The sequence below is a fragment of the Amblyomma americanum genome, chromosome 5 (genome assembly GCF_052857255.1).
Source record: "Amblyomma americanum isolate KBUSLIRL-KWMA chromosome 5, ASM5285725v1, whole genome shotgun sequence".
Lineage (NCBI taxonomy): Eukaryota > Metazoa > Arthropoda > Arachnida > Ixodida > Ixodidae > Amblyomma > Amblyomma americanum.
Genome location: NC_135501.1, coordinates 56,051,917 through 56,076,010, shown reverse-complemented (window position 1 = coordinate 56,076,010; position 24,094 = coordinate 56,051,917). Strand labels below are relative to the sequence as shown.

General features: G+C 44.2%; 1 protein-coding gene across 1 annotated transcript; it reads right to left on the bottom strand.

Moving 5' to 3' along the window:
• Positions 1-2,711: 2,711 nt before the first annotated feature.
• LOC144133626 (uncharacterized) lies at positions 2,712-13,510 on the bottom strand. Its single transcript, XM_077666806.1, has 5 exons — positions 13,412-13,510; positions 11,566-11,717; positions 5,949-6,016; positions 3,645-3,731; positions 2,712-2,842 (listed from the first exon to the last, which is right to left on the bottom strand). Exons 1-5 carry the CDS (start codon positions 13,508-13,510, stop codon positions 2,712-2,714), a joined length of 537 nt encoding a protein of 178 aa, XP_077522932.1.
• Positions 13,511-24,094: the final 10,584 nt, after the last annotated feature.

The window sequence follows — 24,094 nt, the reverse complement described above, 5'->3', positions numbered from 1 at the left end:
AATATCTTAATCGTAGCTGCATTCCGGCGAGCGCATGAATTTTCAAATCACCGCGTAACCCGCCCATGATCAGACAGCGTGCATAGCATGAAGCTATCATTCTGAAGTTTCCGCCCTAGAATATACTGGGCTTTTGCGCGAGAAAGCATTTGCGCATTTAAATGTTAACTACAATGAAATTTGCGACAGGCAACCGCGTCAGTTTATAATACATATTAATGTTCAGAAACTTCTTTGAAAATGATATACATTGTGAAAGAGCATACATGTCTACATGTCTGCTGACGGCCCAGAATTCTCTAGCGGCCTATGAAAGGTGTCTACTGGAAAAACACGATGAGTTCGGCTTCCTCTGATTTCTCGCTGAGGGACATCGCGCTGTTCTTAGTAACCTAGAAACACATTTGTGCATTCGGGCGAAGATTCCTCACCTGTAATTTATCCTTTCAGTTTTTTCACGCAAGAAAGTAGCCGTTTGGATTTTATGTTGCTCATCGAATAGTACTTTACAGCGGCGTACGAAGGAAACCAACAGTAACCAAAAACAAGGGACACAAGGGAGTGTTTCCCTTTTTTTAATTGGTCGTGCTGATCAATGGCAAATTAATTCCTTAAGGGGTGTTTACGTTTCAGGTAAGGTTAGTACGTGGCTTGAAGCATGTCTGTCGCTATCGTGCACACTGCTTTCTGGACAAAACAAAATATTGATCACCGATGCGTTGATGCATAAAATGTATGCCAGCTAGGCTATAATTTTATATACCTCCTTATGAGAATATTACGTCACGTTTGATTGTCAAAAGCTCCACATAATTTGAGAGAGTCTGGACATCGAGAGAAGCCGTACTGGAGGGCTCCACTTTATTTTAAACAACGTGTAGTTCTTTTAAGTGCCCTAATGTCGCTGAGATGGCCGACGCATTTGCATTTCACAAAATGTGAATGCGGCCGCCGCGACCGAGATTGGATCTCGTGTCCTTGGGCTCAGGAGTCGGAAGCTGCGCTGCCCAGACGGCGCGCTTAAATCTGACACCCAGTGCCCTCTGGTGATGATACGAAGGGCCCTATGGTGGAGCGTGACTCGCGTGGTCGTTTGCTCATAAGATTTCTGTTCCGCTTTTAGAGTTTGTCTCAGCTTTACTGTTCCGAAGAGCAGGAGGTGTGAGAGGTGAGCTTAGCTGCACGAATTGATTGCCGCAGTTGCTTGCCAGCGTCGAGACCGGCGGTACCTTTACAGAACTGCGGGAAGCACGGAATCGTTCACTCTTCACTTAGCGTTTCAATGTAAGACTCCTGTTTCAAATTTTCTGACCCTCCGGGTTTCCCCTGAACGGCGGAACGATTTTCACAGCAAATTATGGGCACTACGGTCACAGGAAACGCTCTCAAGCAAACAAGCTTCGTGCCAATGCACGTGGTTAACATCCAGGTGCACATCCGCGCTCTACACACCCTGCACACAGTAAACCTGATCATGTTTGTTTTTTGTGCGTCCAAGAAATTATTCTAGTATCTTAAGCCGGCCAAAATCTGCCCACCTTGGTTGTGCGTCACGGGCCGTAACTTATTACACATGCAGGTGTGTGTGAAAGTAAACCATTGGAACATAACTGGGTGTGAAGCAAATGCAGCACATTTAAACACAGAAAAATTGTTTATATCTCCAGTGTAAAAAGAATAAAGCTGTGTGATCGCTGAAGATTAGCAAGGATCCTGGAATAAGGCCTGCATGAAAGTTTTCGTTTTGCGTACTCAAGCAAGCACTAACACTGAATCAACTAAAAACAAAAGCACTCCAAGTGCTTTTCAAGCAATGTGGATTTTAGCCCCTGTATGCCGTAGACGCTGTGTGCGAGCAGCTCCTACCCAGGAAATGTTTCTTAGAGTTAGCGGCTTATGCGTCTCAACCATATAAAGTAACTATAGGATTCTCGCAGTCATATGCTGCGGGAAAAACTGTCAACACGTGCAGTGTGGTGTGCATTACGTCGCCTGGAATTCCTGACAAAATACTTGCTTCTTTGGGCGTCGACCGCTGGCTGGCTGATGCGTTTTGCCGTTTGGGCTGTACAGTGAGCAAACATGTTACCTTACATGCGTCACGACTAGCGAATCCGCATTGCATTGAGCAAATTAAAGCTTGTACGATAAAACAACGAACAGATGAGCCGTACGCAGATTTGCCGTTACTGTCAAACTGCCTGAATCTATCGCTGTGGCCGCTCTTATTCGCATGGACAAAACAGAAACAAGACAACACTCTTGTCGTTGCCCTCTTAAGTGTGTCACTTGCAAATGCTTGGTTCCAGTTTGGTTCGCAAAGTGTTTGTTTCGCAGCCAACGTGCTGCATGCATGGATAACAGGGAAATAGAAAACTTTTTAGTCTGAATAACCGCATAATAATATTGCATTAATGATCTATAAATCTAAATAAATGGGTGCGGTGCTAACAGAAAAAACTGGTCCCGCTCACTACGTCGGCTAAAAGCGGACATTAATATTTGTTCACTACTGGCAGTAAATGACATAATTCGAGTGAAGATGTCGTGAACTCTGTTGTGTGGCGCATCTCTTAAAACTTCTTACGCCGGATTTTTTTGCTGTATTTGAGGACATCAGTCATGAAACTTTCACGCTTAAAGGAAGACACAAAATTTCAACGAGAGCCGAACTTTGTAAAATATCAGCCACTGATCGGATGGGCTGAATTTTATTCGTCATCGTCCTTGCAGAGGTTCTTGTCATTTAGCGGGACTCTTACGTCGCATATATCTTCGTAGTTTTCGAGGCAGTCTTTCGGAACGTTGTTGATCACGGATCGTCTCACCCACAGCATGCAATCTGAAAAGAATAAACATAAAGTTAACCGATCTTCTTCACATTTAGACCCGGGCAGCTTTCTCTAAGGTTATTTTACTCCAATGAAACTGATACTTACATGTTTTTAAAAGTTTGGTAGCACATCCTAGTGCCTGGTTTGCGCTTTCATTCTGATGCCTTTTAGTTAATTAAATCCTCTGTTCAAAGGAATTTTTTTAGAGCAAGGTGTCTTTCCTTACCAGGCTGTTATCCCTTGCCAGTCTGCCTTCTTTCCTTTCATTTTTCTTTACCAGTCTAATTTCCTTACCAGTCCTCACCAGTCTGCAGAATTTTCAGCTGCTTCTGGTCTTCGTTAACACAAAGTGTGTTGGTCAGAAGCTCTCACAACCATAACTAAAATGTCAGTACAGCCGTTTTCATCCTTCTTTTTATCGAAAGTTTATTCGAAAAACTCACCACTTCAGGTAAAAACCTGTGGCAACTGCGGTGCTTGCGCAACAAGTTGTAAGCGGTTACACAAAGGGCGATTAAAAAATTATGCCAAACATGTGCATTCTCCTGTTCGTCTTTTTAGATGTGTTAAACTTTTCAGGCCACTTTTTCTTTGCTGGTCCGCTTTTTCATGGTTATCCCGTAATAATTAGACGAGTACTAAAAGCACTATACAAAAAATTACAAAATGCCGACTTTTTTGCGCAAGCTAACATTATTAAATAAATTATTGTTTCTTTGCCCAAGGCGCCAGCAGTGTTGTAATAATTTCGTAAATAATTAGCTCCAAGGATCTCCGAAATTCTAGAGGTAATAACAATCAGAGGCTTACGGTCATGATTTTCGTAGGGAAGTTTGAGCACCACGCAAGTCTTGTAGTCAGTGTATTCGTAGATGACTGTGTATTCCCGTGATTTATCTGGAAAGCAGAAAAATGTTAGCCACGCATATAAAAGGGAAACAGCAGCATGAGAAAGCAGAATTTATCACTGATTATTCTGTTGTCATTCATTATTTTTTATCACATATTCGTGGCGGAGCCATAATGATGTAGTCGAGGGTTTTACGGCATACCGTCTGGTCAGGAATCACGCTGATCAGGATTGCTGGTCACTGGCCAAATTCATAAGATTAAAAGACGTTTCGGGAGCACTACGGCTTCCTTGTTCACTATGAAGCAATTGGCGCACGTGTCCATTGTTTTGTAGCACCCAGTAGCGTTTTTTTTATTGATTTAGCATAGATAGGATGTATAGTTTCGTCGTTCCTGTTTAGTGTATTAGACGATGTCTGTTTGATAAGGTAAGGGAGTCAAGATTCTGCCGTGCTGATGTGTTCTTTTTTGTTGTCAATATATTTACTTCATCCCAGTTAATCTCGTGGCCGGATACTTGCCCATGCTCGGCGATGGCGTTAGATGCTGCTTTCTGGTTTCGGACGTCGTTCTGGTGCTCTCTCAGACGTCTCCTGAAGTCCTTTGTTTCACCGATATATGTTGATGAGCAATCGGCGCAGTCAATCTCATACACAACACCCGGAAATCTTTCACGAGGGAGCTTGTCCTTCACATTCACCAGTTCTGTTCGCACCTTGCCAGCGGGGACGTGCGCGATATTGACGCCGTGCTTGCGGAAAATACGTGCAAGCGCTTCGCTAATTCCCGCTACGTATGGGACAGCAGCTCTTTTTTCTTTTGGTTTTTCCGTGCTCTCGATTTCTTCAGAGGCAGGCTGATTCGCTGGCATTCTTCTTTCGGTGTTCCTGATGAAGGAAAGAGGGTAGCCGTTTCTTCGCAGATCGGACTCTATTCTTTTCATTTCGCTCTTTAGATGGGCATCTTGACTGCAGACCTGTCTGGCACGGTTGATCAGGGAGACAACCACAGACCGTTTGTGAGTGACTGGGTGAACAGAACTGAAATGTATCTTACAGAGTGCGTAGGTTTGCGGTAAACACTATATATAAGGCCAGTAGCAGCGCTGGTTACGTTGGTGTCCAGGAAGGGGAGGCAGCCGTCGGTTAATATGATTGAGGGTTCAATGGCGTTCAGGTGGTGTAGAAAAAGGGCCATGTGCCTGTGCTCTAGGACACAGAAAGAGTCGTCCACGTACCTTACAAATAATTTTGGTCGCGGCTGGAAAGTGGTTAGGGCTAGCGCGATCGCCCAGCATGTGCAAGAATCCAGCCACGAGATTAACTGGGATCAAGCAAAGATATTGACAACAGAAAATAACACATCAGCACGGCAGAATCTTGACTCCCTTATCGTACAGACATCGTCTAACGCAGTAAATAGGAACTGCGGAACTCTACATCCTATCTATGCTAAATCATTAAAAACGCTACTGGGTGCTACAAAAGAACGAATCCATGCGCCGATTGCTTCACAGTGAAAAAGAAAGCCGTAGTGCTCCCGAAACGTCTTTTCATCTTTTGACTTTGGCCAGTGACCAGCAATCCTCGTAACCATAATGAGTAGGGTGCTCATCATTCCAAGTTTTTTTTAATGATTTTTAGGGTATTTAAAAAGACCTCTTTGGCAGCAATTAGCGATCAATAATTTATGAAGAAAATTGGTTTTGGGGAAAGGAAATGGCGCATATTTTTCTCACATCTCGGCAGTCACCTGAACCGCGCCGTAAGGGAAGGGATAAAGGACGGAGTAGAAGGAGAAAGGACGAAAGAGGTGCCGTAGTGGAGGGCTCCGGAATAATTTCTACCACCAGGGAATCTTTAACGTGCACTGACATCGCACAGCACACGGGCGCATTAGCGTTGCGCCTCCATCAAAACGCTGCCACCACGGTCGGGTTCGAATCCGGGAACTCCGGATCAGTAGCCGAGCGCCCTAACAACTTAGCCACCGCAGCTGGTACGCAATTGATGAAGTGCGTAAAGTATTGAAGCAAGGTATCATAGTTTTGTTAACTGCGAGTACGACTACTCTCTATTTCAAACTTTAACAAGACATGCAAACTGATTCTAATATCATGCCGATAACCCTAATTACAAGAACTGCAATATTAAGATCGTAGCAGCAATTGCTGCTTTGATTTAAACTACCCCCATGTCACAAGGAATACAGGCAGGTAGTCTATAAAACTGAGAAGTTATTTCAGAGATGAAACCGAATCACCGTCATTCAAGTAGTATGTGTCTTGGCCTGGAGTATCTTCACGGAATAAGTGGAAGCTGACGTCCTTCCTGCAAAGAAGAACTTCGATGGAAAACCGGACAGTCGGTGGCCTTCATATACACACTATATGCCCAAACAACATAAATAAATGAATGATGTTTGGACACAACACTTTGCATAGTAACGGCGCTGAAAGCAAGAAGGAAGCACGACACCGTACGCTAAACTTCGAGCTGAATAAAAGTTCCAGCTTTGAAGCTGTTTCCTGTTTGCCCAAAATAATAAAAAAGCGTGCACTTTGCTTTCATCGAGATGCAGCGAAGTAAGTGCAAGATTGAGTGAAAAGTGCTGTGGGTACATGCAGTGTTTAGAAAACATGAATATTTCTTGATTACTTGTCAGTGTTATGCACAAGAGAAATCACTACGGCAAACATGGCTCTGGCTTCAAAGGTACAGTTTCCCACGTAACGACTGCACTCTCCAAGGAACAAAAAAAAGAGTGATGGGAAGAATTAACTACTTCAGAGCGGAAATAAAAGAGGACATAGCCTAAAAAAGAAACAAGCAGTATTAGAGAAGAATTTTGAGGAACAAAAAAGAGGAAAAGTCCCTTGTCAGGGACTTTCTCGAAATATATCTCTTCTTTGCGTCAAGGTGCTGTTGGAAATTTACCAAAGCTCAACCCTTTAATCCAATGCTTTTTATGAGCAGTGAATCGGATGCACTCCAAGTGTGTCTATATTTTGTTCTATTTCTTTAAATTCGCCCATGTCTGGCCAGAGTACACTTGATGTATTTGAAGGTATACAAGGAACATGAAATATATCCAAAATTATCAGCTCACAAAAGCGTACACATTATGGGCGCCTTTTCGGAAGCCGAAGTTATATATGCGGCCGCCTGAATGCAAATATCGGTTCCTGTGGAAGATGACATCCATAAAATGGAAGCACTATCTGCCTAAGGGATGGTCCTTTTATCAGTGAAGTGTAATATACGCCTTATTGCATTTCATGTTGAGTGCTGTATCAAACGGAAGGGGACCACGGCGTCATCAAGCATCATTAGACTTTTGTGGCCATCTCAAGAGAACTGCACTGAGATAAGATTGATTGATTGATTGATTGATTGATTGATTGATTGATTGATTGCTGGACCGACCTATCGACTGACTGACTGACTGACTGACTGACTGACTGACTGACTGACTGACTGACTGACTGACTGACTGACTGACTGACTGACTGACTGACTGACTGACTGACTGACTGACTGACTGACTGACTGACTGACTGACTGACTGACTGACTGACCGACCAACCCACCGTGACGGACTGACTGACTGATCTATTGAGGTATTGATTCAACTGTGTCCGTCTATTTTACACGTGCTAAGAGGCATATGTCTGGAGCAATAGTGACATTTGAGCTAGTTGGTGCAGCAACTTGAAAAAACGCAGCGCAAAAGACGACGGACGTAGAAAGAACGGACACCACAGGCACTAACTCGCAACTGATCGTTTACTCACGAAACGCAATAAGTAGATACAAAACAACAAAAGAGAAAAAAAATCAACAAGGCGCGTCTAGATATGAAGACTCTTTTACATGCAGGACCACTGGTGGGTCACTAACACTTGTGTGCTCGTTCTTACAGATATAACAGGCCTCTGACACCCCCCTTGTTAATTGTTTAGTATGCCGAAATAGAATTCTGCTTTGTGGTAATAATAACGCTCACACCCATTTCATTCAGTGCAGTGCTTCACTAGAATTGAAGAAGGCGTTTTCTGATATATAGCTTATGTTCCAGCATTCGTAAATATAAGCATCAGCCAGTTTGTCTGATCAAACCTTCTATGATCAAACCAATTAACCCTCGGCCCTCAGTCCCCAGCGGCTGCAGAGCAACTGACCACGGCGGCGGTCAGACCTGTGACGCAGCGGAGGGTGCTAAGAATCTCTGGCTCCGGACAGGCCGCCATTGGAATCTGAACCTGGCAACGTTTAACGCTAGAACTTTAGCTAGTGAGGCTAGCCTAGCAGTGCTCTTCGAGGAACTAGCGGGAATTAAATGGGATGTGATAGGGCTTAGCGAAGTTAGGAGGACAGGTGAGGCGTATACAGTACTAAAGGACGGACACATACTGTGCTATCGCGGGTTAGAGGGTAGACGAGAACTAGGTGTGGGTTTCCTCATTAATAAGGATATAGCTGGCAACGTAGAGGAGTTCTACAGTATTAACGAGAGGGTAGCAGCTATAGCAATTAGGCTGAATAGGAGGTACAAGCTGAAAGTGGTGCAGGCCTACGCACCCACATCCAGCCATGATGACCAGACCGTTGAAAGCTTCTATGAGGACGTAGAATCAGCAATGAATAGAGTAAAATCGCAGTACACTGTACTGATGGGCGACTTCAATGCGAAGGTGGGCAAGAAGCAGGCTGACGACCACGCGGTAGGTGACTATGGGATAGGCTCTAGAAATAGCAGGGGAGAGTTATTAGTCGAATTTGCGGATAGAAATAATTTACGGATCATGAATACCTTCTTCCGCAAACGAGAAAACAGGAAGTGGACCTGGAAGAGCCCCAATGGTGAGATTAAAAATGAAATAGACTTCATACTATGCGCTAAACCTGGCATCATTCAGGATGTGGCCGTCCTCGGAAGGGTGCGTTGCAGCGACCATAGAATGGTAAGGTCTAGAATTAGCCTAGACTTGAAGAGGGAACGGAAGAAGCTAGCGAAGAAGAAGACCATTAACGAGTTAGCCGTAAGAGGGAAAGCACAGGAGTTTAGGATAGCGCTGCAAAACAGATATTCGGCTTTAACTGAGGAAGATGATCTTGATGTTCATTCAATGCACGATAACCTGACATCAATAATTACGGAGTGCGCAGTAGAAGTAGGCGGTAGGACAGTTCGAAAAGATACCGGGAAGCTATCTCAGGTGACGAAAGATCTGATTAAGAAGCGCCAAAACATGAAGGCATCTAACACTACCGATAGAATAGAACTAACGGAGCTATCAAAGTTAATAAATAAGCGCAAGGTAGCCGACATAAGGAAGTTTAATATGGAGAGAATCGAGCATGCTCTAAAGAACGGAGGTAGCCTAAAAACAGTGAAGAGGAAACTAGGCATAGGTAAAAACCAGATGTATGCATTAAGAGACAAGCAGGGCAATGTCATTAGCAATATGGATAAGATAGTTAACATAGCCGAAGAGTTCTACACAGACCTGTACAGTAGCCAATGTAATCAGAACGCTAATGAGAAAGACAGCAGTGCACAGCAATGCGTCATCCCGCCAGTAACGAAAGATGAAGTAAAGAAAGCCTTAGAAGCAATGAAAAGGGGAAAAGCAGCTGGGGAAGATCAGGTAACAGCAGATCTGTTGAAGGATGGAGGGGACATCGTGCTAGAAAAACTAGCCACCCTGTATACGCAATGCCTTATGACCTCGACTGTACCAGAAGCTTGGAAGAATGCAAACATTATCTTAATTCATAAGAAGGGAGACGCCAAGGACTTGAAAAATTACAGGCCGATCAGCTTACTATCCGTTGCCTACAAAGTATTTACTAAGGTAATCGCTAATAGAGTCAGGGCAACGTTAGACTTTAATCAACCAAATGATCAGGCAGGCTTTCGTAAAGGATATTCTACAATAGATCATATTCACACCATCAATCAGGTGATAGAGAAATGCGCAGAATATAACCAACCTCTATATATAGCTTTCATTGATTACGAGAAAGCATTCGACTCAGTGGAAACCTCAGCAGTCATACAGGCATTGCGTAATCAGGGGGTAGAAGAGCCTTATGTCAAAATACTGGAAGATATATATAGCAACTGCACAGCTACTATAGTCCTCCATAAAGTCAGCAATAAAATTCCAATAAGGAAGGGCGTCAGGCAAGGAGACACGATCTCGCCAATGCTGTTCACCGCATGTTTGCAGGAGGTATTTCGAGGCCTGAATTGGGAACAGTTGGGAATAAGAATAAATGGAGAATACCTAAATAATCTGAGATTTGCTGATGACATTGCCTTGCTGAGTCACTCAGGAGGTGAACTGCAAATCATGATCAGCGAGTTAGACAGGCAGAGCAGATCGATGGGTCTAAAAATTAACATGCAGAAAACCAAGGTAATGTTCAACAGCCTAGCAAGGGAACAACAGTTCACAATTGGCAGCGAGAGCCTAGAAATTGTGCCGGAATACGTCTACTTAGGGCAGGTAGTGACAGCTGATCCGGATCATGAGAGGGAGATAACTAGAAGGATAAGAATGGGGTGGAGCGCATATGGCAAATTCTCGCAGATCATGAGTGGCAGTTTACCAATTTCCCTCAAGAGGAAAGTGTACAACAGCATAATCTTACCGGTACTCACCTACGGGGCAGAAACGTGGAGGCTAACGAAAAGAGTTCAGCTTAAGTTAAGGACAACGCAGCGAGCCATGGAAAGAAAAATGATAGGTGTAACGTTAAGAGATCGGAAGCGGGCAGAGTGGGTGAGGGAACAAACACGGGTTAATGACATCCTAGTCGAAATCAAGAGAAAGAAATGGGCTTGGGCAGGGCATGTAATGCGAAGGCAAGATAACCGCTGGTCTTTAAGGGTAACGGAGTGGGTTCCAAGAGAAAGTAAGCGTAGCAGGGGGCGGCAGAAGGTTAGATGGGCGGATGAGATTAAGAAGTTTGCAGGCAAAGGGTGGATGCAGCTGGCAAAGGATAGGGTTAATTGGAGAGACATGGGAGAGGCCTTTGCCCTGCAGTGGGTGTAGTAGGGCTGATGATGATGATGATGATGATGAGTTTGTCTGATATCCGAACTACCACAGGGGAGCGGAATTTGTAGACCACCGCTTTCACACAAGTTACGTACTCGTTTACATGGGTCGCTCCACCCTATCCTAGCCCTGCCACGCGCATCGCTTCCAGAGCCTGTGCCCACCATAGCACAGGTTCTGCCAGCTTTTTTCAGGCCGGAAAATAGGTTGCATAAGCATAAGCTATCTTTGAAAAATCCTTCTTATTCAAATCTAGCAAAACACTGCAGTGAATGTCGTGGGTGTGAGACTTTTCTTGACCAATCCACAATTTCGCTTCGGCATCATAATCAGTTAACGAAGTAAGTGTCAGAGGCCTATGATATTGTAAAAAGGAGCACACATGTGTTAGTAAACCATGAGTTGTCTTGAGTGAAAGGGAGTTTTCATATCTAGATGCACCTGATTGAATTGCTCCCTTGTGTTCCTTTTGTGAGTATGTACTTATTCTGCATTTCGTGAATCAATGATCAGTAGTGAGCCAGCGCTTGTGGTGTCTGTTCTTGCTGCGATCATCGCCTTTGCGATGCTTTTTTTCCCAAGAGGCAGATCTCTCTCTGGCATTGTCTTCTGTTTTTTATACCTTTTGTTATAAGTGCCCACGGCGAAATTATTAGTACTTGAAGTTGTGACACATAAGTATGAGAACCGGTGGCTTCACTTTTGGTGTCGTACCTTAGTTTAGTCAAGGCATGACACATTGTAGATTATTTTTTATTTACTGTCAAAACGCACTAGCGTTCGGAGGTGACACGATTCGCCTTGACCCACCTCTTATGTCCACTGTGACCCTTGAAGTGCCAGACGTAGGTGGCAGTCTTGGCCTTCGGATCGAAGGCTCTGCGCGTTGCGGTAAGGCACTTGAAAGAGGAGTGGTTGCTTGACGTGAAGATGGCTACGGCGTTTGGAAATGCCGTGTATAGCTGCCATTGAAGAGGAAAGAACGGAGTGAATGTGTCAGAGCTGTGCATGACATGTGCAGCATGCTCATTTCATCAGCATCACAACTTCATGATGATGACGATGAAGTTTTGGTAGGGGTAGTTTCTCAGTGCGTCTCTTGATGATGTGCGATTGAAGAAAATTTTATGATTTTCGTTACGTTAAGAATCATATATGTAGGAAGATTCGTGGCCTCAAAATTAATAATGGCGGCATAAAGGCATCCAACTCCTCACCAAAAGCTGCCAGTCAGGGTTATATAGAACTGTTTCTTCACACTGAGCGACGGACGAGAAAGTTTTCGTCATGCAATGACAATTTATAAAAACAGCGAAATTCGCTAAACCTCTGCTACAGACGATTAAAAACAATGTTGGCAGCAGAAAGCAGCTGCCATCATTTTTGCCTTGTTAGACACGAGCTTGGCGATCATCACAACTGTGCAATCCCTCTGACTATCTCGTTTGCTTTCGGCCTTGTTTTTACCCGCCTGTAGTGTAGCAAATGACTTAATCTTCTCGTGACCCATTAGACCCAACGGTTATCATTTCACACATTTCTTCACTTATGTATTCTGTGACCTGATGAGGGTCCATACACACACACACACGCACTTTTGTTCCGAGCACTGACAAGAAAATTAACAAGCACATCTGGAAAACGTTCCATCCACGTCGTCTTTACTATGGACCTCTTCCAACACATAGAGATGCATGAATAATAATTCGCAACTATGCTTTACTGGCGTTCATACTATGTTCGACGACAGCTCTGCTCTTCATAGCGCTAAATGACATTGACTTTTCTTAGCATTAAACGTCCACATCATTCAATAGCGCAAGTTGTTTGCTGGGACTTTATTTAACCACTATATATATATATATATATATATATATATATATATATATATATATATATATATATATATATATATATATATATATATATGGTAAGTTTGTATCTTGTGGGAAGAGGAATTTCGCATTCCTGTTGGCTGGAAGAAAAAGCTCCTTAATGTTCCCAGTTCTTGCCCTGCATATGACCCCATTCGTATTGGCTATGTTGGCTAGCTCGCGAAACGGCGCGATATTGAGGAATCCTTCGGCTATGCAAGCTCATATATTTGTTGCAGCATTCTTAAGAAAATTGACTGTGTTGACTATTGACTAGTCGGAATTATACGTTAGGCCCTGAAGTGATCACCTTCAAATCGTGTGAGACTGTATCAAGACAATGCCAGCACAGCAGTTAAATCCACTACTACTTGCCCATCTTTCTGCCTCGACCTCATGTTCGCATTCATCACGCAATGAATTAATTCATCGATGCCAATACAAGTTCCGTGTCCGTTCCTAAAAGGGCAATCGTAATAATTGTTACGATGCTAACAGACAACAGACACACATTTTTTTGTGACCGTATCATTGTTCCATATCGTTTATTTTCTGTTTCTTTAATTCTCTATTGGTTTCTTGACCGCACGCTCCCCCCCCCAAAAAAAAAATTCCTTATTTTTCGAGCCATTCTTGATATTGCACCACGATTAAATCAAAACATAGTTCTTGAACTAAGATTCAGATGGAGCTCCCGCGCACAAGTGAAATACAGTTACGAGAGACAGTGCCTGCTGTCGGGTTGAAAGTCGACAACTTTAAAAAGTTGTGTGTGAGCTCACCTTGAAAAGATCCGCCGGATCGCGCCGGCGGTTCCCTGAAGGCACGGCGGATGCCAGCGCAAACAGTAACAGGCCGAAGCCCACTTTCAGCCAAACCATACTGAAAGAAGTGGGACGCAGTTTGTGCGCCACCAGCTGAGAAACAAGCACGCCGATGGGTACTACCGCAGCTTTTATAAGCTGGCCCGGTAGGTCGTTGTCTTCGGTAGGAGAGGGCGAGAAACATGTTTTCCGCCTGGGAATCAACGTAGTGTGTCAAAAACAAAATAATCAAAGAGAAACCATGAATTTCAACCATAAAATTTGGAAGCACTATTTCCATACGTGGGGTAGCAGCCTAGAGAGGCACGATTCGTACGCTTCTCTCGCCTTCCGCTTAATGCGTTAAGAAAAGGAGGAGGCAGTTCACAAGGCATCGCGAGTCAAAGCAACTTGATAGTGGTACGGGCTATTGCACCAACTGAACTGCTCCTTGGAGCCCTAAAGCAGGTGGGGAACCAAGATTCAGTGATGACTGTTTAGGTTAGCTAGAACCCATAAGAAAAAGAGCAGATAGCAACGTGACTGGCGCTTCAACAACTCGGTGTGCAGCGAGTTTTGTTGTTGTTGTTGTTTTTGTTATTGTTTTATTCGCTTTGCTCAGCTTACCGAATGCTTCAGTTTATTACGTGGCTCTTATCTGCTCTTTCCGCACTGACAACTTGCGCCACAGGAAGCATCGACCTGGTCCATAGGTCAGAATGAAGTTCAAAATGCACTGAGCTGCATTGAAATTCCACCGCGCGCTATGTGGGAATGCAAGCAAGGACCACGGACTATATAGGCTTCAAATGATGACTTGGAATACGGGCGCCTCTGTGCATTTCTCGAACAGACGGGCTTGACGTCCCGTCTGTTTTGCGCCAGGTAGTGACACGAAGTGACCGAACTTTCCGCGTGCGCTATCTCGGCGCTATCTCGCCTCCGGAAAGCTAGTGTTCGGTGTCTGCTATAGACCCCCAGACAGTCACGTATCATTCCCCGATTCCCTACGCCATGAATTAACGATTATGAGGAATGAGTATCCCAAAGCACCCATATTTCTGTTTGGTGATTTCAATTACCCACAAATTAACTGGTCATTGCTCTCGACACTAAGTTCGACACCTGCAAACGAACAGAAACTTTTTCTAGAACTAACCCTTGACTTTAACCTTCAACAAGTGATAGCAAGCCCAACGAGAGGAGACAACATCCTAGATCTTTTGCTCACAAGTCACCCGGACGACGTAAAATCCACTGAAATACAAAGAGTCTAAATACTCTACTCGAATAGTTTTGAATTGGTTTGTACCTAAGACCCGCACAAATTACGGGTATCAAATGTTGAACTTCACTCTCCCACATTTATTAAATAAGAAATCCTTATAAATAGATAGCTAAATAATGCCAAAAACTGTTATATGTCCTGTATGTTTGTACATTTTTTTTGTTGAAAGTGCCCTCGTATTGTTTCTTTCGTTTGTTTTATTAACGTGAACAAGTATATCACTGCCAAGCTTCTGTAGGGTGCGCCGGCCTCGTCAAGCCTTGCCACTGGCTTTTTGCCGGTGCACCCAACATCGCCATGATGTTAAATAAATATATTCTGATTCTGATTACTGTCCTTCCTGGATTAAGCGACCACAACCTTGTTCACATCTCTATGACGATACTTTTAAAGAAGAAATCACCAACCAGCAAACTGATAAAAGACTACAAAAGGGCTGATTTTGATGCTATGAACAATGATCTTGAAAAATTTTTCGACAACTTTCGTTGCACTTATCTAAATCGCACACCTAACTCGAGCTGGAATTTGTACAAAGACACCCTACTACATTTGGAAAGTAAGCACGTTCCAACACTACTTATTAAATCAGATACCAAGAATCAATGGTTTAACAAACGCTTCAAGTCTCTCCTTGGCAAAAAGAAGCGCCTGTATCGAACAGCAAAACTTCAAAATAGTCACTTAGCATGGGAAAAATATCGCTTGTGCGCCCAACAGTATACCACAGAACTGACAAGTGCTAAAGATAAGTTTTACTCTCAAGATTTACTATCAATCCTTCACTCTAACCCCAACAAATTCTGCCGCATGCTATCTAATAAACCACAAGATCGCCATGTACAACTCCTAGATGCTGATGGAGAACCAATCAAAAGCGATGACTGTGCGACCGCGCTCAACAATTACCTTACGTCAGTTTTTTCCGCTGCTAACGTTACTGCTGATGAACACATTCCAGAAATCTCACTCTCAGAAATGCCTAAAATCGAAATTAACCCTGATTGTGTATCAAAGCTTATTGCCTCACTGAAAATATCTACATCTGCCGGCTGCGATCAAATTAACAGTAAGCTACTAAAAAATACCATTTCATTGTCTAGCCAGGTACTGCATCTAATTTTTACGCAATCCTTAGATACCGGGGTTGTCCCTGACGATTGGGAAAAAGCTCAAATTACACCCATATTTAAAGCGGATGACCGCACGTGCCCTAACAACTATCGTCCCATTTCCCTCACTAGTATACCGTCTAAACTACTTGAGCACATTATTTTTTCAATCTTATGACCCACCTAGAATCAATTAACTTTTTCTATCCGAATCAACACGGCTTCCGGAAGCAGCTGTCATGTGAGACCCAGCTCGCCGAATTCACCCACGACATTCTACAATACTTAGATAACCTTGTCCAGATCGACGCTATCTTTCTCGACTTCTCAAAAGCATTTGATCGTGTTTCCCATAATCTTCTTCTTTTTAAGTTGTCATCGCTCGGCATTCCACAAACTTTGCTCTCCTGGCTAGAGCAGTTCCTTAAAGGACGTAAGCAGTTCACCTGTGTTAATAACTGTCCCTCAGCTTTTTCCGACGTAACATCCGGCGTACCTCAAGGTGCAGGCTTATCACCTCTTTTATTCCTCATCTACATCAATGACCTACCGATCAACATAAAATCAACGCTACGTTTATTCGCAGATGACTGCGTAATTTACAGCCCCATCCACGGTGCTAGCGCCATTGCCGCTCTTCAACAGGATCTAACCACTATCTCAGCGTGGTGTGACAGATGGCACATGCCTCTTAATCTAAATAAATGCCAATCCATATCATTCTCCCGCAAAAACACAGTTATTGATAGCACTTACAACATAAAATCGGTCGCCGTCACGAGAACATCATCTTATAAATACCTAGGAGTACACATAACATCATCGCTGTCATGGACAACACACATTCAGACCATCTGTTCCAAAGCATCACGCACACTTGGTTTTCTCCGGCGCAATCTGAAATCTGCATCACCTGAAGTAAAAAAGTTGGCATACATAACATTCGTACGTCCTAAATTGGAGTACGCGTCATCTGTCTGGCATCCATCACAATCGTATCTCATCTCAGACCTTGAAGCCATTCAAAATCGCGCCGCCCGTTTTATTACATCGCAGTACTCAAGAAATACCAGCGTAACATTACTAAAACGATCCCTCGGCCTTCAAACACTAGCAACTCGCCGTGTTATTTCCCGTCTATGCCTCTTTCACTCTTTCTTTTATCGCTCACCAAGACATTTGTTGCTGCAGCCACCCCCACGTACGTCATCCCGCCTAAACCACAGTAACCCAATCGCACGCATTAAAACCCGCACCTCCGCAATGAGCAGTTCATTTTTTCCCGACGCCATAGTGCTCTGGAATGGCCTTCCCGACAACGTAATAACATGCTCCAATCGCCGCCTTTTCCGCGAGAAACTGGCTAATCACTTCTCATAAACATATTCATACTGCGACACCGAAGTGCCAACTGTTCCTTGTTTTCTTTTTGTATGTTTATTTCTTGCTTTTAGTTTGTATATTATTGTACACTTTTTTGGTACCCCGTGTATTTGTCCCCCTTTCTTTCTTTTGTGTTCTCTGCTACTACCCTCCAACCTGTATGTACGCCCCCCCTTATGTAATGCCTTCGGGCCTTTAAGGGACAAATAAATGAAATGAAATGAAATGATTTACAGCTGGACGCCCCACCCCAGCTGTGTTGTGCAAAATGCGCCGTGTGTTTTTTTAATCTTTTTTCTTGGCTGCACACTCGCGCATCTTGGACAATTGTATTGTTATCTTATATAAATAGTGTATATATCACCACTCCCCCTATCCTTTCTTACTGTCCCCTCACCTCTTTCATTTAACTTCTTCAAACTGCCTGCTATCCTTTATTTCCGCTGCCCCAGCTCAGGTGCTGCCGCCGCAGTGATGGCAGATGCCGGGGCTAGCAAAAATCTTTTACCTTTCTTTTGTTATTATTGTTGAATTAAACACTTACTTACTACACACAGGCGATGAGGAAAGCAGGGGGGGGGGGGGGGGGGGAGACCAGCGGGACTGGAAGAGGTGATATGGGCTGATTAGCTATCTTCCCCCTTCGGACTGTTCCCCGTTCGGGCTCTTACGCAAGCGAGGCACATTGAAGTGAGCCACAGTCATCGCCGTTTCGGCGGTGTGCGAGTCCTCATCCGGTTTTCGACCAGACTTGGCGCGCACTCCAGGCACGCAACGCAATCGAGTGGTCGGCGTTGATACGGGGTCAAAGACACATCGTTCTCGTCCGCCGTAAATATTCCTACACGTTCAGACGATACGTTGAATATTTTTGTGCGTCAAAATGAAGAAAAACAGCGACAGGAGTGTGCACGACGCACGTGAGTTTATTTGCGTGAGAATCAACCGAAGCGGTCCGCGACACTTTGTTCAAATGCAGCTCTGTGTAGCTTATGGGCGCAGTAAAGAGCCCGAGGTACCGGTTGCTGATAGCCGTAGACTTCGTTCCTCGGACCGATACATTCAGGTACGGATTCATTTATGAGGCTTTTGACAGCGGCCTTGGATGCAGCAGTGCTCCAGGTATTTTGTCACGTCGACCTGTACTGGTATGAAGTTACAAACGTGATTTTTTTGCATAGTCAAGGAAATTAATGGTCATTTGGAGCGTTCATTTGTAAACTTATGAGTCGCACAGTCCCTTTATCACAAAATTAGCCTCCAATCAAACAACGTTTGTTTACTCACTCCGGAAAAACCAGGTGTCAAACAGGATTTTTTTAAGGGTTCAGTTCGGGTTAACGCTTTCAGGATTCAATTCTGGGTTTTGCTCGCCAGCGCGACATTCCGTTCCATTTCCAACGCTTCGAACCGGTTCGTACGCGTTAAGGACCCAACAAATTTTTTTTATTAAGCATGAATTTTCTAATCAAAGTTTTTTACGCTTTCCTTTCTTTAAAATTTGAAGCGCATTTTTTTCTTATTTTTCAGCATGCTTTCCTGACGCGCCATGCCTTCATGCGAAAACGACTTTAGAAGATGGCTCGGTCAGGATAAGGCATATATCAGGTTATCAAGCAATAACGTAAAATGGAAACTAGAGGTTGATCAAAATTACGCTTTAAATGCTTTTTTTAATTGGAGAACTGAGGCGTTCTTGAAATCGACCTCTTCTTATGCGGCCAGAGGTATAAAAACTGAGATGATAATTGTCCCCGTGGGGTACCTAATTTACGAATATCGAGTAATGAATTTTTATTGACTGCTGTATGCGGGCATGCATATCCTAGATACTAAGAGGCTGTCGTATTCACTCACACTTCCACCTTGGAATAATTTTCCTCACACGCGTGTGTTTCTAAATATTAGCGCTCAAATTTTCGGCTCGATCCGCATTATTTCGCATGCAAGGTGGGTTTGATCGGCGTGTGATTCCTCCTGGCGCGGCTTTTGGTCTGCCAGCGACACAGACCGACCGAAGAAGCTGAGAATTGTTTCCAATTAACTTTCGGCTATCGAAGTAGAAGAAACGCTCGACGCAAAAGCTTCATTACCTACAGAGGAGCATCCCGTGGACTGCCACCGCATTGCATTCGTAATAACGCGAAATCAGAGAAAACTTTGGGCGCGAATATTTCAGAACATGCATGCTCAATACGAATTCTACTAAATGAAGTGATCTATAAATCGATCGCCTTTATGCTTCCAACAAAAATATTACGGATAGTTGCAGTGGCTAAAACTCCTGTGATATATTTTAGTCATTAGGTGCCTCATGGTGACAATTATCACCTCTTTGTCCCCCTGACCGCATGAGTTATATGCAGGAGTGGCTTTAACCTGCCACTCAGTTCCCAATATTAAGAAATCTGTGAAGCTTAATATTGGTCACACTACTGTATATAGGCTGCAACAACAAAAGAGCACAATCCCCACCGGAAAGATACTTTTTCTGAATGAAGTCAACAAGGGATAGCTTTCCTTTAAACAAGGCCCAGTGATCGTATAGTGTGCTGAATCTGCGAGAGTCTGCAGCTCAGTTACGTTAGTATGTGGATTATCATAAGTGGAAATATTCAGAAAAAGTGCCAAATAAGAGTATTGAGTACAGTTGGAACGCTTAAATTTCAAAGAATATAAACTACCTGGAGCTCTAAATGAAGTTTCCGGAAGTTAGGAGTAATTAACAAACGTAATTATACGCTATCGTTCCATGTTACGAAGAAAAATATAACACAAAAACTGACTGGTTGTGTGTACACTTTGGTTCTGCATTTTCGGAAACACCATCGCGCTTAATAGGCCCCCACTAAGAAGTGAACTGTATGAATGTCATTAAAAAACTTTTACTCAAGATGCATAAGTATATAGAACTGTAATTTGCTACAGCGCAAAATGAACTAAAACATTAGGCAGTTTCAAAAAAGTGAAAATGAATTTCGTGCATTCGGAACGACACAAGAGATATACACAGAGGTTTCTGTGGGTATTACAGGAAAGGACCAAGAGAAACCGTACTAGAGAAACCAACTGCCACCCTGCGTATGAAGTGCCTCACGATGTAAAGCACACAAGAAGGCCGGAAGAGAAGGTGTTCAAGATTTAAACAAAATTTGCTGGCTGTTTTTCTTACTGTCACCTTCCAACAAAGTACGGGCAAAGGTAATCAGATAAACTTCAGTTTTCAATCAACCAGAACAATAGGCAAGTCTTGTGAATGGATATTCGACCACTGTTCATATTCACATCCTAATTAGATGACAGAGCAATACTCAAGATACAAGCCGCCCTTTACACAGTAATAAGGGAGTAATTGCTCAGTTAGCATCCAACCAAGCGCATCGTATGGCTACAAAGGAAACATATACAGCTTTCACAGAAACTTCGTAAGTAAAGAAGTTTGGTCTTCCTAGTTGAAGTGACTGCACCGGACACCGGTGGTGAAGGTGCTGCACCTGCGGTGCTGGCTTTGATCTCCGGATCAGCTTGAGCTCTTCGCTGTCCAGATAATTTCCGTGCAAGCTGTATTGCCTTACTTTAGAGCCAAATGGCTGCGCTTGGGTGAATACGAAGATTAATTGCTCCCTTAATACAAAATTTACTCCACCTTGGGGATTCTTGAAAAGCTTGGTTTATTCTCCAACGTAGTTTTCATAGATTAAAAACATATATTAAGACCTAACTCCGCGTCGAGACCAGATGTAAGTATGAAATGCATTTTCAGGATGAGTATAGCGCACCTAGGGTGGTTCATAGGTGACTGAATTTTCCCCGCTGTCTTGGCCAGGCACATGAGATTTGTCCACCTGCTTCTCTTCTGGAAGCTAATCAGCACGAGTGGTCACCATGGCTCATTTCGTGACTTCAGGGCACTCCACATCTATTCCCAACTGAACAGGGTTCTAAGTTTCGTTCGCCTATTTAGGCGCTCTTTACGTGCACTGATTTTTTTTACTACTTCACAGCGCACTCGGTGTCTCTCACTGCTTTCGCTTTTTGACTTCTTATAGCGTTGATCCGTTCTATATGGTCCGTAGTAAACGTTCGATTCGCAGAACGAACGGATGAAGTTAAAGACGAAGATTTAGAATCCACAGAGAGTGAGGTCACTAGTTATAACACGTAGCACTACATGCTTCAGAAATGATCGACAGGTCCTGGGTATTGAGGAAACAAAGCTTCTCTGTTTCTGCTTCCGATAGTTCGAATCCTGCCCGAGACCACAGTGCGATAGATGTTTACATCGAATGGTCCTATGTGGAGCCCTTCCCGTAAGATTCACAGCGTACGCCGTCAACATTCGGCCACGCCACTCAATACCGACGGTCAAGTGACCATGCTGAGCTCACAGAACACCACACGATCGGCGCCATCCGCGTGATCAACGTTCAGGCACGCCACCATGTGCTCATTCCGACTGCTGTGGTCGTCTAAGCTGCTGCAAAATATGTAGGTCTTTGATTGACGGTTGGCCTTCCCTCTAAGCAATACATACAGGAACGCAGAGACAGCTTTCGCTGAGTTTAGCGTGCCATGTACCAGAACGTAAACATTTCGTAAAATTTTAGGGCCTGAGCTCTACTAGTCGCGTTTCGAGCCTACGTGTTATGCTGATTCCAGGGATATAACCCAAGATGGCGACCTCCATAGCAACGAAATTGTATCCCAGTGGGTGCCATGGCAACCGACGTGGTTACTTAATGGAATAAGATAACACGCGTGGCAGCGCGATGCCTTAGCACCACAACTCGAAACTAAACGATGTTGATCCGGCACGTGGTTGAGAATCCGCCTCGCATGCTGGAGGTGCGGGGTTCGATCCCCAGTGCCGCCGAGTACCCACCGGTGATACAATGGGTACAAGCTTTCCACTAGCCTGGTGCTCGGCTTATTTAGGGTGAAATGCTTGGGAAATGGGTCTTTGACCCCACCGAAACTAAACGATGTTGATCTGGCACGTGTATCCGGCGTCGAAGTCGGGCCACTTAGTCGCGACATTCATCTAAAATTTGTGCGCCAACCGTTTTATGCAAAATGTATGTTCCGGATGGCGTCATACGATTCGGCGTTTCGACCAGCATAAACGTACTAGTTAGAGCCTCGCTCGCGACACGGATTCGAACCGCCGACCTATGTGTCCCCAATTCCACGTCTTTTCGAATCTGCCATAGTTCCCACAGTTTATGCCATAGTTATGGTTACCATAGTTTACAAGTCTGTACGCAAGCACAGCTACGGCGGATGTTGTCGCGAGCCCCTGTCGAGAAACCTCCTTATAAAAAAATTGACGTTGCTTTCCCTGGACCTATCAGCCGCATCAGGCTCGCGCAGGAGCAGCAGTGGAACCTCGACCTACACCACGTCATCGAGCACCTGGAAGGCAAGTCTTGCCCCCTGCAGCGTTCAAGTGTGCGTAATCCTCCTTCCGTCTTAAAGAAAAAAAAAACGGAATCGTCGGGAAGAACTTCGCCCTGAACAAGGCCGCTTTTCATTCCTAGCAGCTTTCGAGAAGAAATCTCGCTGGCTTTAAACGAGAAAACGATAGCTGTATGCATCGGAATTATCCCCCACCTGCACCAGATAACACGCCTGGTCGTATCTGGAGTCACATACAAAAAAGTAAAGTCGAGGGCCGGCAGCATTGAAAAATAAGCGTGAATAGGCGCCTATTTATGAACTCCGTAGTATCAATAGGGGCTGACGAAATAAAAAAAAATGAAGTACTGTGTTCTCTCCTGACTGCGTTCAAATCTGCCGCAAAGGGTGTAAATAAACAGTGTTTTCCCTTGAGGAACCACTCCAGCTATCAGCCGGCACAAAGAATGCCTCACACTTCTTTTTACGTGATGCATGATTAATATTAGACAGTAACAGCGTGCTCCGTCGCACCTATACGCGCACACTATGAACGTCAAATGGCCAGGAAAACAGTAACACAGGAATATACACTAATTAACAGGATGTTCAAGCGGATTACTTTATTGTTCGCAGCGAGCGGTCATGCTGCAGTCCAAAGTCATGCTTAGCTGCGGCCTTCACGTCTCCCTTCGCGTTTCATTATGGACATTACATATGTACTCAGCAATCGCAAAAAACAATTACCGCCATCGCCGACTTTCACAGCATATATGAATACATACGCGCAATCCCTATTCCAAGTGTGTAGATTACACAGTGAATAAATAAATATCACCCAATGCGTGCTGTATCCAATTAAAAAAAACAATTGGCGGTGGTTTAGCTCTGGTTAAAACTGGAGTGACGCGACAGCCACAGCTGATCGAGTGGAACTTGCTGAGTTGAATTGCAAAGTATTACAACGCCTGGAAGCCTAATGGGAAATTGCGTGCACACGTTGTTGTGGTGTGCTTCAATGAAAATGCAGAGGCCTCTCCACAAATCTAGGAGAGCTCAAATCTCGACTTTGCATGAACAAGCTCCACGTGTGAACCCTGCTACTGCAGGAGACCAATGCCTTGCCATCCGTTACAGGCTTTAATGGATGCATGTCTCCTTCAATGAACGACCGTCGTGAGCCCATTGCTGCCCCTCCGGGAAAGGCGGCGGTGTATGTTGACGCGCGTTTTCCTCAAGTTCGCCTCCCTCTAGAAAACTGGTGCACCTCATATAAAGAGGTAGTCGCAGTGGCTGTGAAGCTTCCCAAGGCAACTGTTGTGGTCGTGTCATACTATGTAAGACCCGCCGGTGAAGCTCCCTTCCGCATTAATCTGGGGTGGCTATTAACTCTACGACGACAACACCCAGGGTGGCCTATTTTAGTCGGTGGTGACTTTAACGCCCCTCATCCGGACTGGGAGTACCCCACCTCAAGCCCGCGTG

Excerpts from the sequence above, each read along its gene's own strand:
- LOC144133626 (XM_077666806.1), bottom strand. The coding sequence starts at position 13,510 with ATGGTTTGGCTGAAAGTGGGCTTCGGCCTGTTACTGTTTGCGCTGGCA. Across the intron at positions 3,732-5,948 it reads CACATACTACTTGAATGACG|ATAAATCACGGGAATACACA; the intron begins GTGATTCGGTTT and ends TCTGCTTTCCAG. Across the intron at positions 2,843-3,644 it reads TCCCTACGAAAATCATGACC|ATTGCATGCTGTGGGTGAGA; the intron begins GTAAGCCTCTGA and ends TATTCTTTTCAG.